The sequence below is a fragment of the Cyclopterus lumpus genome, chromosome 11, assembly GCF_009769545.1.
Source record: "Cyclopterus lumpus isolate fCycLum1 chromosome 11, fCycLum1.pri, whole genome shotgun sequence".
NCBI classification, from domain to species: domain Eukaryota; kingdom Metazoa; phylum Chordata; class Actinopteri; order Perciformes; family Cyclopteridae; genus Cyclopterus; species Cyclopterus lumpus.
This window is the reverse complement of record NC_046976.1, coordinates 4,333,097-4,344,877: the sequence shown is the minus strand read 5'-3', so window position 1 is coordinate 4,344,877 and position 11,781 is coordinate 4,333,097. Positions and strand designations below refer to the sequence as shown.

The 11,781-nt window shown below is 45.5% G+C and overlaps 1 protein-coding gene across 1 annotated transcript; it reads left to right on the top strand.

Moving 5' to 3' along the window:
* The first annotated feature begins 8,886 nt into the window (after positions 1 to 8,886).
* Positions 8,887 to 11,566, top strand: LOC117738561 (endothelin-1-like). The gene is made up of 5 exons (XM_034544433.1): positions 8,887 to 8,910; positions 9,433 to 9,586; positions 9,837 to 9,986; positions 10,108 to 10,212; positions 10,736 to 11,566. Exons 2-5 carry the CDS (start codon positions 9,528 to 9,530, stop codon positions 10,872 to 10,874), a joined length of 453 nt encoding a protein of 150 aa, XP_034400324.1. The 5' UTR covers positions 8,887 to 8,910; positions 9,433 to 9,527; the 3' UTR covers positions 10,875 to 11,566.
* The last annotated feature ends 215 nt before the right edge of the window (positions 11,567 to 11,781 follow it).

Sequence of the window (11,781 nt, the reverse complement as noted above, 5' to 3'; positions counted from 1 at the left end):
GCGTTCGGGCAACTGCCATACCATCCATCTCCGGTTGCCGGGGTTCAAGGCAGCCGCTGTAACTGCGTAGGAGGCCTGCATTGATTACAGGGGGAATCAGGGCAACTTTACAAATCATTTCACAGCGTGGGGGAACAGTCATGTTCTCCATTATTTGTGCTGTACAACTAGCAGGTGCTAGATCCCTTTGTCTAAGTAGGGGCAGGACCTCATCACCTAGATAGCACAGCCCCCTCCCCATATCTAAAATAACACTGTGAGGAGTGAGAAAGTCACAACCTAATATGACGCCTTGATTTACATTTCTGATGACTTGTACTTCGTGTTGCAGAGTTTGTGACCCTAGCTTAAAGGTGACATCTACCGTACCCAATGTACCCAAGCTTTGGCCAGTAACAGCTTGTGACATGATGAATTTCTTTTTTATGGGTCTTCTTGCCAGAGAAGGTATTGACATTTTGGTCTGCTCACTTATAAATGAGATTATAGAGCCTGTATCTAGCATGATGTGCATATCAGTGCCCTCAACAATTCCATTTACATAGGAGGTGACATCTTTACTTACAGTGGCGTCCGTTTTCACCATTTCAGTCAGGGGAATTTTCATATCTGTAACACCACTAGGGGTTGTCTGTTGTCGGATGTTGTCTGGTATTTCGGTGAGGCCGACCTCTGGGGCTTCCCGGGAAGTAGCTGATGGTTTCCCCGCATCATCAGCTAGCATCCGTTTCCCTGTTCAAATCTGCCCTGATCTTTGTAATCAGTGTTGGTGGGGCTTCGCTGACCTTTGTCCTCATACTCTTGGAATGACACATGTTTGGGACTTGGGCTTCGGCGACGCGAATCATAGTGATGTCTACTGGGAGAAGTTTGTCTCCATCTTCTTTCTCCGTGGGGGTCACTGGCATGGGCTGAGTAGTGAGTATCTCTGTAAGGCTGTCGGTACCTGTCAGGTTCTCTGTGGGTGAAATCCTGATGGTGGCGGTTTACATGAGGGTAGCGTTCTGGAGAAAAATTATGGGAACGTGAATATCTGGATGGGGAATGCCCATAACCTGAGCTCCATGCCTTTGTGGGTCTCTCTGGGCTCCTCCCATAAGGTGAGGGAGATCGACCAGGACGCACCAGCTTGTTCCTTTCCCGGTGGTGCCCACTACTTTGTTCATCCAGCTTCAGTTTCAGAGCGCCCAGATCATTACTTAAATATTTTACAGTAGTAGTTAGATTCTGGACAGCTTTTCTGAGTTCAGGGTCATTTTCACGCACCGAATTTACGGACTGTGTTGGGCCAACATCTCCAATAATGACATTAGCTGGGGACACTGGCATTACCAATATGGCTGCTTGGCGAGCCCGCTCAGCTTGGGAAGCAACTTTGCACGCTTCGGTGAAAGTTTTCACTCCTCTTTCATGACACTTGACTTGAAGCTCTTGATCCAAACCAGCAATGAAGCGAGACATTTTCATATACTCTGAAGCTTTATGCTCAAACTCGGGAAAAGCTTCTTTGACCAGCCTGCAAACATCTGCAGCATAAACTTCCATTGCTTCATGAGGCAATCTTGGACGGGCATTAGGGAATGCTTGAAACGATGCAATTATATCCTTCTGGCCAAAAGCTGTCTGCAAATGTCTCTTTGTTTCAGCATAAGAGCTCTGAGTTTCCAGAGGCAGATTATCCCAAACAATGAACAGTTCTGGTGGTAGTCTAGTCGGTAGCTCCGCTGCTAACACGGTACTCAAATCCACGCCACTGTCCTTGTAACGGGCTTCTTGAATCACCTCGTAGCGGCGAACCCACAGTTGAAAAGACTCACGGCCATCGTTGAGAAAGGGCGGCGGTAAGGGAATGCCCCGTGGCGCTCCCGATGCTCTGCTGGAAGGCGGCACAGCTGGCGTTGGAGCTCCACTTGAGCTTGTGCTAGCTCGTGGCTCACCAGCGGAGAGTGATTCATCATCAGACATGACGAGCTTTCTTCCTCTTAGCCTTCGTACGGAACTAGACGACCGATACACGGTTTCTAAACTCACTTGAAGCTAATACGCGGGAGAAAATAAAAATGTCGTGGGGTAAAAAATTAGTTAGCTGGCTTACTGTATCTCAAGCTACGTTAAGCTAGTGGATAGCGCGGCTATCGTTAGCCGTTAGCTTCAGCCACTCAAAGTTGAACAGAATCCCAAGGGACGATATTCCACCATACACACATCCCACCGCTGCCACCAGTGTAAGCGTCGTGGGTGTATGAGCAGGAATAAATCAGTCCAAGACGTTCTGGGTTTTACTCATAACTTTAGTCCAACTCCACAATCCAACTGAACCGCCAAGTTCCCTTCTTCTCCCCTTTCTTTCCTCACACCCCCCAGACGCCCTGAACAGCGTCGACTAGTGGTCATAACTAATACATGTAATTATATTTACATCATACAGTTTCACTCTTACATTAGCACCAAAACTAGTGGATGAAACTACTTTGTTAGGTTTAGGCACACATCACACTCTAAAGTTATCTTGGGGCATGTCATTTATTCGTCTTTGTTTTGGCACCGCCAACGAACAGAACAAACATGGAAGTCGGTAATCCCTCACGTGAGCAAAAGGTGGTGATCTTTAAAACCCGTAACCACACCAGGCCCACGAGCGGCTTACGACGCAAGCCAGAACCTGCAAAACAATGACAATAATTATACAACACAATAATATAAACGTACTATTGTTGGGGTTATACACATGTGCTATACTGACCAGTTCTGAGGTGTATTCCCAAGCGGCCAATCGTCCTCAGCACCTGGAGGAGCATTTGAGAATGACAAAGAGGAGAGATTGAAGAGAAATAACATACTATATACCACGAATCAATGTCTTTTTTTCGTCATACTGACTTTTTTTATATACTCTAGTATAATTTTTTTAAATTACATCTATTTCGACACTGCCATGACTAATATACTTTATCTTTACAGCATTTTTCTGACACTTCTTTTACTTTTCCAACATTCTATATTTCTTACTGACTTTTTCAATGTATAATTGTTGTTATTATATAATATACTATAGCATTTCTTATGATATACTATACTAATACTTTCATATTACATTTCTTTTCAACATACCATACTATGCCTCCGTGTAGCCTGCAGTCTAGCTTTCTTGAGGCTGTGTGATAAATTGTGTCCGACTACAACTCCTCATAATTTGCTGGTTCGGCCTCAGCGGTCCCGAGCCCGGTGGTTTACATCCTGGCCACTGTTCTGTCAGTATATTCCTGAGACCTGCTTCCCTGTGCCTGCAGTGACCTAAGCCTGACTCCAGCCTCCGTTCCTGGTCTGCTAAGCATCAGCTCCTTCGCCCTGTTGCCTCCTTTCTGGCTCAGCTCTCTGCTTAACTTCAGCACAAGTCACATGACCAGCCCAACGCCAAATAAAGCCACCTTCTAACTCACCCTTGGCTTCCCGTCTTTGTGTCTGCACTTTACTCGTCTAGCCTAACAACGAATGTTTTCTGCCTTTTTCTTTTGCATATTCTACTAATTACATTACACATTACTCTAAAAAAAATGATTCTATGCTATACTGTGACAGACTATTATGAGTCAACTTTATGGCATACTATACATTGACTGTGTTATGGCATACTATACAATGTCATTTTTATTTCTTTTTTTTGACATATTACACATTTTATGGCACTCTATACTATGACCTTTTTCCATACACTGACTTTAAATACTTTTTTCAACACTATACTGAGACTGTTAAATACCTTTTTATGGATCTACTATACTATTACTTTTTCTTCTTTTTTAAAGCACTATATCATGACTTTTAAAAGATAACAAACCAAGACATTTTGTATAATATACTATACTTTTTATGAGATTTTCCTGACATTAAATCCTCTGGTTTGATTGGCAACTAGTGGCTTTTAATCAAATGGTATCATTATGAGGACGAGCGGGTCACAAGGTTGTCTCCTCCATGAGGCACTCGAGAAATAAATAATCCAATTAATGTTACTCTCCCACGACAGAGAAAGAGCTCTCAAATTATCCGTAGCCAACGCAACCTGGCCATCGATGAGGGAAACGACTCTCATCTCATTCACAGAGACGTCCTCCTCGTTCCAGCCCATTCAGAAGGTGACTCATCCATTTACAGTAAAGCACAGACCCCATCCTTTGGCCCCCTCCTCCTGCAGGGGGGAGCTATAGCAAAGCCAACAGAGACCTCTAGAGGCCATTGTCAGCTACTGCTGAGGAAATAAGGCACAACTCAGGAGAAATCTTTGTAACAACATCACAGCAGCTCCATGATTCAACTTCCTGCCCCTGACCACTGGAAGGTCTGTTACACCAGACTCTGATTAGGGGCCTCAGAGCTGCAGCATGTCAGCATACTTTACCTATGACCTTTCCTCTTGAAAGCATGCACACACACACACGGTCAATTCTACAGCACCGCATAACAGCAAAGTGTCTCTGGATAAGTGATTTAGTAGCCCCTCGGTTTCCACAGAAACCATTAGATTAACACACTTTGGGACCTGGTTTGTTCTTTGTCCGTAATCATTCATAAATTAATAAAACAAAAAAGTATCTGTGGAGCACAAGGTATAACACAAACAGGGCCTTTTATTCATTGAAGATGTGTGATGTAACACAAGCAGGAAAAGTGATTACCTCCTGGACTATAAATATTGATTTTTATACATACACATCTGTATTTCAAGCAGGGGCTGGTGCCTCTTAATTACCTGTTGAAATATTGATTCTCCAGAAAAACTCTAGCTCAAAGGGAAGACTTTGTATTATCTATACTGGAGAGTTGGAGTTTAAAAGCTCAACTCAACTCTGTGTGCAGCAGTGCATGTGCACGTAGTTGAGTTCAAACATCAATTTGTGAGAGGATCAGATTAGAGATGGGCTGAAATATCTTATGAGAAGTGCCTTTATTATTGTAATTAGGAACATTTACAAAAGGTTATATTTCAGTACACTTTTTATTCTATTTCCCCTTCAGTGCATATTTGATGTTCATAATGTAGTATGGTATTTGTAGAGATGTAGTGGATTTTATGTATACTTCCACATGTAAATAAGAAAGTCTATGTTTTCAATTAATACATAAAAAAATACATGATTATTAATAAGGGATATTATGAAGAATGTGTATTAGGAAAGCATAGGAGAAAGTATGATCACTGTGTTATTATTGTAACTGATATGCTGATTGTAAGATGTTTTGTGGTTATCCTAATAATAGGATGACTCCGGTATGAATGGGATGTATTGGTTCTGGGACGTAGTAGGTTTCTCTTAAGTGATGGTAAAAAACGTCTGTTACCAGGCGACACACCGTTGGCTGCTCGCAGCGCAATGGACTGTGAACGGCATCACGTGAGCGCGTCCGGAAGGACCGATGTATGGTATGTGCTGATATTAATGAAAACTACATGGTGCCACCATAGCATTGATTATACACGGCTATGTAGACCTTTTGTCCGTATCTGACCAGATTAATACATAGTTCCTTCATACGTATGAACAATTGTAGAGTTAATTTTACAGATGTGTGTTTGAGGTCAAAACCCCTTGGTCAGACTGGTCTCTGTATGTCAGTGGACTTTCCTTCACTGACTGTGTGTCAGTGGGCTTTCCTTAACTGTCTGTGTGTCAGTGGTCTTTCCTTCAATGTCTGTGTGTCAGTGGGCTTTCCTTCACTGACTGTGTGTCTGTGGGCTTTCCTTCACTGTCTGTGTGTCGGTGGGCTTTCCTTCAATGTCTGTGTCAGTGGGCTTTCCTTCACTGACTGTGTGTCAGTGGGCTTTCCTTCACAGTCTGTGTGTCGGTGGGCTTTCCTTCACTGTCTGTGTGTCGGTGGGCTTTCCTTCAATGTCTGTGTGTCGGTGGGCTTTCCATCACTGACTGTATGTCAGTGGGCTTTCCTTTAATGTCTGTGTGTCAGTGGGCTTTCCTTCACTGACTGTATGTCAGTGGGCTTTCCTTCACTGTCTGTGTGGCAGTGGGCTTTCCTTCACTGTCTGTGCGTCAGTGGGCTTTCCTTAACTGTCTGTGTGTCAGTGGGCTTTCCTTCACTGACTGTGTGTCAGTGGGCTTTCCTTCACTGTCGGTGTGTCGGTGGGCTTTCCTTCACTGTCTGTGTGTCAGTGGGCTTTCCTTCACTGACTTTGTGTCAGTGGGCTTTCCTTCACTGTCGGTGTGTCGGTGGGCTTTCCTTCACTGTCTGTGTGTCAGTGGGCTTTCCTGCACTGTCTGTGCGTCAGTGGGCTTTCCTTCACTGACTGTATGTCAGTGGGCTTTCCTTTAATGTCTGTGTGTCAGTGGGCTTTCCTTCACTGACTGTATGTCAGAGGGCTTTCCTTCACTGTCTGTACGTCAGAGGGCTTTCCTTCCCTGTCTGTGTGTCAGTGGGCTTTCCTTCACTGTCTGTGTGTCGGTGGGCTTTCCTTCACTGTCTGTGTGTCAGTGGGCTTTCCTTCACTGTCTGTGCGTCAGTGGGCTTTCCTTCACTGACTGTATGTCAGTGGGCTTTCCTTCACTGTCTGTGTGTCAGTGGGCTTTCCTTCACTGTCTGTGTGTCAGTGGGCTTTCCTTCACTGACTGTATGTCAGTGGGCTTTCCTTCACAGTCTGTGTGTCGGTGGGCTTTCCTTCACTGTCTGTGTGTCGGTGGGCTTTCCTTCAATGTCTGTGTGTCGGTGGGCTTTCCTTCACTGTCTGTGTGTCAGTGGGCTTTCCTTCACTGTCTGTGTGTCAGTGGGCTTTCCTTCACTGTCTGTATGTCAGTGGGCTTTCCTTTAATGTCTGTGTGTCAGTGGGCTTTCCTTCACTGACTGTATGTCAGTGGGCTTTCCTTTACTGTCTGTGTGTCAGTGGGCTTTCCTTCACTGACTGTATGTCAGTGGGCTTTCCTTCACTGTCTGTGTGTCAGTGGGCTTTCCTTCACTGTCTGTATGTCAGTGGGCTTTCCTTCACTGTCTGTGCGTCAGTGGGTTTTCCTTCACTGTCTGTGTGTCAGTGGGCTTTCCTTCACTGACTGTATGTCAGTGGGCTTTCCTTCACTGTCTGTGCGTCAGTGGGCTTTCCTTCACTGTCTGTACGTCAGAGGGCTTTCCTTCACTGTCTGTGTGTCAGTGGGCTTTCCTTCACTGTCTGTGTGTCGGTGGGCTTTCCTTCACTGTCTGTGTGTCAGTGGGCTTTCCTTCACTGTCTGTGCGTCAGTGGGCTTTCCTTCACTGACTGTATGTCAGTGGGCTTTCCTTCACTGTCTGTGTGTCAGTGGGCTTTCCTTCACTGTCTGTGTGTCAGTGGGCTTTCCTTCACTGACTGTATGTCAGTGGGCTTTCCTTCACTGTCTGTGTGTCAGTGGGCTTTCCTTCCCTGTCTGTGCATCAGTGGGCTTTCCTTCACTGACTGTATGTCAGTGGGCTTTCCTTCACTGTCTGTGTGTCAGTGGGCTTTCCTTCACTGTCTGTGTGTCAGTGGGCTTTCCTTCACTGACTGTATGTCAGTGGGCTTTCCTTCACTGTCTGTGTGTCAGTGGGCTTTCCTTCACTGTCTGTGCGTGGGTGGGCTTTCCTTCACTGTCTGTGTGTCAGTGGGCTTTCCTTCACTGACTGTATGTCAGTGGGCTTTCCTTCACTGTCTGTGTGTCAGTGGGCTTTCCTTCACTGACTGTATTTCAGTGGGCTTTCCTTCACTGTCTGTGTGTCAGTGGGCTTTCCTTCACTGTCTGTGTGTCAGTGGGCTTTCCTTCACTGACTGCAGTGAAGCCAAAGTATTTCCAGATTTCACTTTCATCTTTCTTTGGTCGGCAAAAGCTCGTGCACTTGATGCCATGTCTGATCACTCACTGTGAGTGAGCGCTGGGCAGCCCCGCCCCCTTGCGCTGAGATTGCGCACTATTTTAATGAAGTATCGATACTAAAAATATGCAAAGTCTTACCGTTTTTAACGTACAGGTACCAGGATACCTTTTTAGTATCGATACACCGTGCAACATTACCACCTTGTGTTGGCTTTTGACCCAACAATATCTCAGAAGTTAAAAACTCCTACTAGTGGAAAGTATATACATTTGCTCAAGTACTGTATTTAAATAATATTAAATTAAATAAATAGAAAAAGTATTTTGATATGTTTTTTTTAATAGAACATATTGCACTAAGAATGCCAACTGTAACTATTGGGCACCATCTTTGTTTAGATATTTCTCTATTCTATAGTGTATTTTATTATTATAGCTTTTAATTGTAATTTCTTTATTTCCTACCTCTTCTCTAAATGTGTATTCAGTTGTAATTTGTATTCCTGGACACATTGAATACTGTAACCCTTACAGTAAATGACTGCTTCCTTAATTTGCACTTTTTTTCCTGATGTTATCAATGTTTTTGTATCATCGTATCTATGATATGGTCCCAGCCTCCCTGGTTACTTTGAATCAAAACGGTACTCGAGTAGTTTGCCACACTTCTTGAGTGATAATTTATATCTATACTTCACACACTCATGCTTTATATTGAAAGCATACAATCCAGTCCACTAATGTTGCGTCAAACCACCGCGTTTCAGCGCTCTTCGGTAAAACCGGGGACCTTAATCCCGCCTCTTGGCCGCCACCTGCTGCCCGAAGAGCGCAACTCCCCCAACAGGAGCCCTTGCATTCAGGCACCCGGAGTCTCCTCAGTGCACCTCCTCGGAACCAAGGCTACCGAGTCCTCAGCTTGGTCTACACGGCAGCTTGTCAGCGGCCGACCACCAACAAACATCAGTAATCTGGGTACACGCCAAGAGGACAGGACTGTGTGTCCCAGCTCGAGGAGGAGGAGAGTGAGGAGGAGGAGGAGGAGGAGGAGGAGGAGGAGGAGGAGGAGGAGGAGGAGGAGGAGGAGGTGGGAAGCTCTTGTATAAAGTCAAAGGGCTGCACATGTGTGGCCACACTGACAGAGAAACCAGACTGGGTGAATCTCTTGAGGACGCTCACTGAAACACCTTGACCGACACTTTGGATGCTTATTTTGTGTCCACTTCTGGAGGATTATTCATTTTATTGAGCAATCTTTTTTTTAAATATATATTTATATATATATATATATATATATATATATATATATATATATATATATATATATATATATAAGAGCCTGGAGTCATGGATATATACATTTTGATTTCCGCGTTGTCAGTGATGCACTCCTGGTTCAGGTGCACAGGTAACCTTTGCGTGTTTTGCGTCATTTCTACCTATTTAACTTGTGCATTAACTCCAATGCATTCATAGCCGCATCATGTCACTATTACTTCAATTGTTTGTACAGTTCAAATGCGCATCTCAATACCGCTGCACGTCTGCGGACATAACGTTCGGTTCTTCGCTGGTTTGCGGTGTTTTGATAACGATGCTTTAATTACAGCGCTATCAGCGCCAGCTGGAGAGACACCCACCGCCTCCACCGACAGCCAGCTGCGGCGCCATGTGCGGACCAAACGCTGCTCCTGCGCCACTTTCATGGACAACGAGTGCGTCTACTTCTGCCACCTGGACATCATTTGGGTCAACACCCCCGAGTAAGTCAACACGAACCGATACATCTCTCCTGTCGTCCCAGTGGGAAATGAGACAACAATTATTATTAATTATTTACGTATTTTGGATACAAGTTTAATTAGCAAATATTAAACTAGATATGTTGAGGAGTTGGACGCAATGTGTTAACTGGGAAAAAAGCTCCGTATTTGTTTATTTGACCATCATTTGATACATTTCACTTCATAAATAACGTTTTTAACCAGAGTTCTGTCCCCCTTTGCATTGCAGGCGCGTGGTCGCGTACGGACTGGGCAACGCTCCCAGAACGAGGCGCGCGGTCTCGGACTCCATGGCAACCCGCACGGAGCCTCGCTGCCAGTGTCTGCGACCAAACGACGCCGCGTGTCGACACTTCTGCCGGCTGGAGAACCGCCCCAGGTACCCGACACGTAGTCCGCATCCACGAGTCTGTGCGCTTTGGACCCGCGTCTCTTTTCTTCTTTTTGTACATGAAACGGGATCCCGTTTCTCACCGCGCGCGCGTGTGTTTCTCTCGCAGGTTTGAGGCGTCCCCAGACGCGCGGGTCCGCTCCGCCGGGGGCGACGGGTGTGCGCAGGCGCAGTGCAAGCCACAGCCGGCCGCCGACACGGGCGGCATTAAGAGGTAAGACCACGTGCTGGGACAGAATATCTCCAAGTGTGTATTTGAAAACATTATTAAAAGGAAATTATAAAGTCAAGCAACACCGAGGCGATAGCTCAGGGTACATAGATGTTTATCTTGTTTGCATGCTGAGCCTGCAGAGATTTGAAAAAAGGGATTTCAAGACTAAGCCTCAAGCAAGGAATTCCCTTCATATAGATGGAAGAATGTAAATGCAGTGATGTGGGCAATACAGAGCTCCCCTCTGCAAACATGACGGTACATGAGTGCAGCATGTGGCAAAATCAACCTCTCAAACTCTGCGGCGCCGTTTGTCTGCACTTTGACACATTAATAACAATGTGAGAGAAGAAGTAAACGACAATCCGCTGAAAGCACTTTAAAAGTGTGTTCAGCGTGTGGCTCGGCACGCTCTGCGGTCTAAAAGTGACTGACAGCCGGAGCCCACCCGGCATTTGGGATGACCCGGGGAAATCGATGGTGCGGGTGACTGACTGTTTTCTCGTCTTTGTGTCCGTAACAGGACGAGGAACGGCAACGAGAAGCGGGTGTCCCCTCTGGCAATCAGGGCCGCCTTGAGAACCCGTCTGCTGCTCAAGAAGTGGCGGGCGAGGCAGCGGCACCGGGCGAGAGCGTGGGAGGCCGAGAGCGCGGCCTCCTAAAGACGACGGAACGACCTCCGCACCTCGTCGCCTTCGTGGAAGCAGAGGGCTTCTCCAGCTGGACTCGGTTGCACTTCATGAGACAAGACCAACGAGGCTCAGAGACACTTTTAGGGGGAGCTCAGGTGAAGGGAGACAAGCCGCACAGAGGACTTGGCCTCGGTCTGCAAAAACCAAGGACGTTCATCCCGGAGGGGTCACGGTCGGACCCTTTGGACTCAAAGAAACAACCAAATAGCATTTAAAAACTTGACATTACTGGAAGGATTTAAGATAACAGAAAGTACAAATCTATGCTGTATATGGATGAAGGCGGTCCTGCATTTTTATGTTTCAATATGCCATTATACAGCTGCAAAAGCAGGCCGTTATAAAAGTGTGTAATAGAGTGGACCTCTGTCCACTGACTGAAACCACCCAGCAGCTCGTCTCCCGTGTGGCTGGTCACTGTAGCGATGCTGTACAGTAGCTGCTAGGAGCTTCGTCATGCTGATGTCATCACAGATTTCCTCTGCATTGGTCGTAATTTAATTATTTTTCACTAGATATGCGATGATGTACGTGTGCTATTTATTTATTCTTTTTACACATTGTAATTCGATGGCCATATTGGTCCGTCACATGTTTTGGGTTTGTCATTTCTATGAAATGTTTTGTTGCCAAATTTTGGCCAAACTGAAATAAAAATTTGTACACCATTATTTAAAAACAACAACCGATCAACTCCATCATTATTGTTTCATGCAATTAATTGGATCTCTGACGCTAAAATAGATCTGAGACAAGATGTGTTGAGCCATCCTTAACTGAAGATAATCTGGAATGGAAAGAACTGATGCGCCGACATTTTCTGTGAACAATTAATTTGATAAAAACAAACGGTGGAACAAAAGCAGTCGGGGGATCA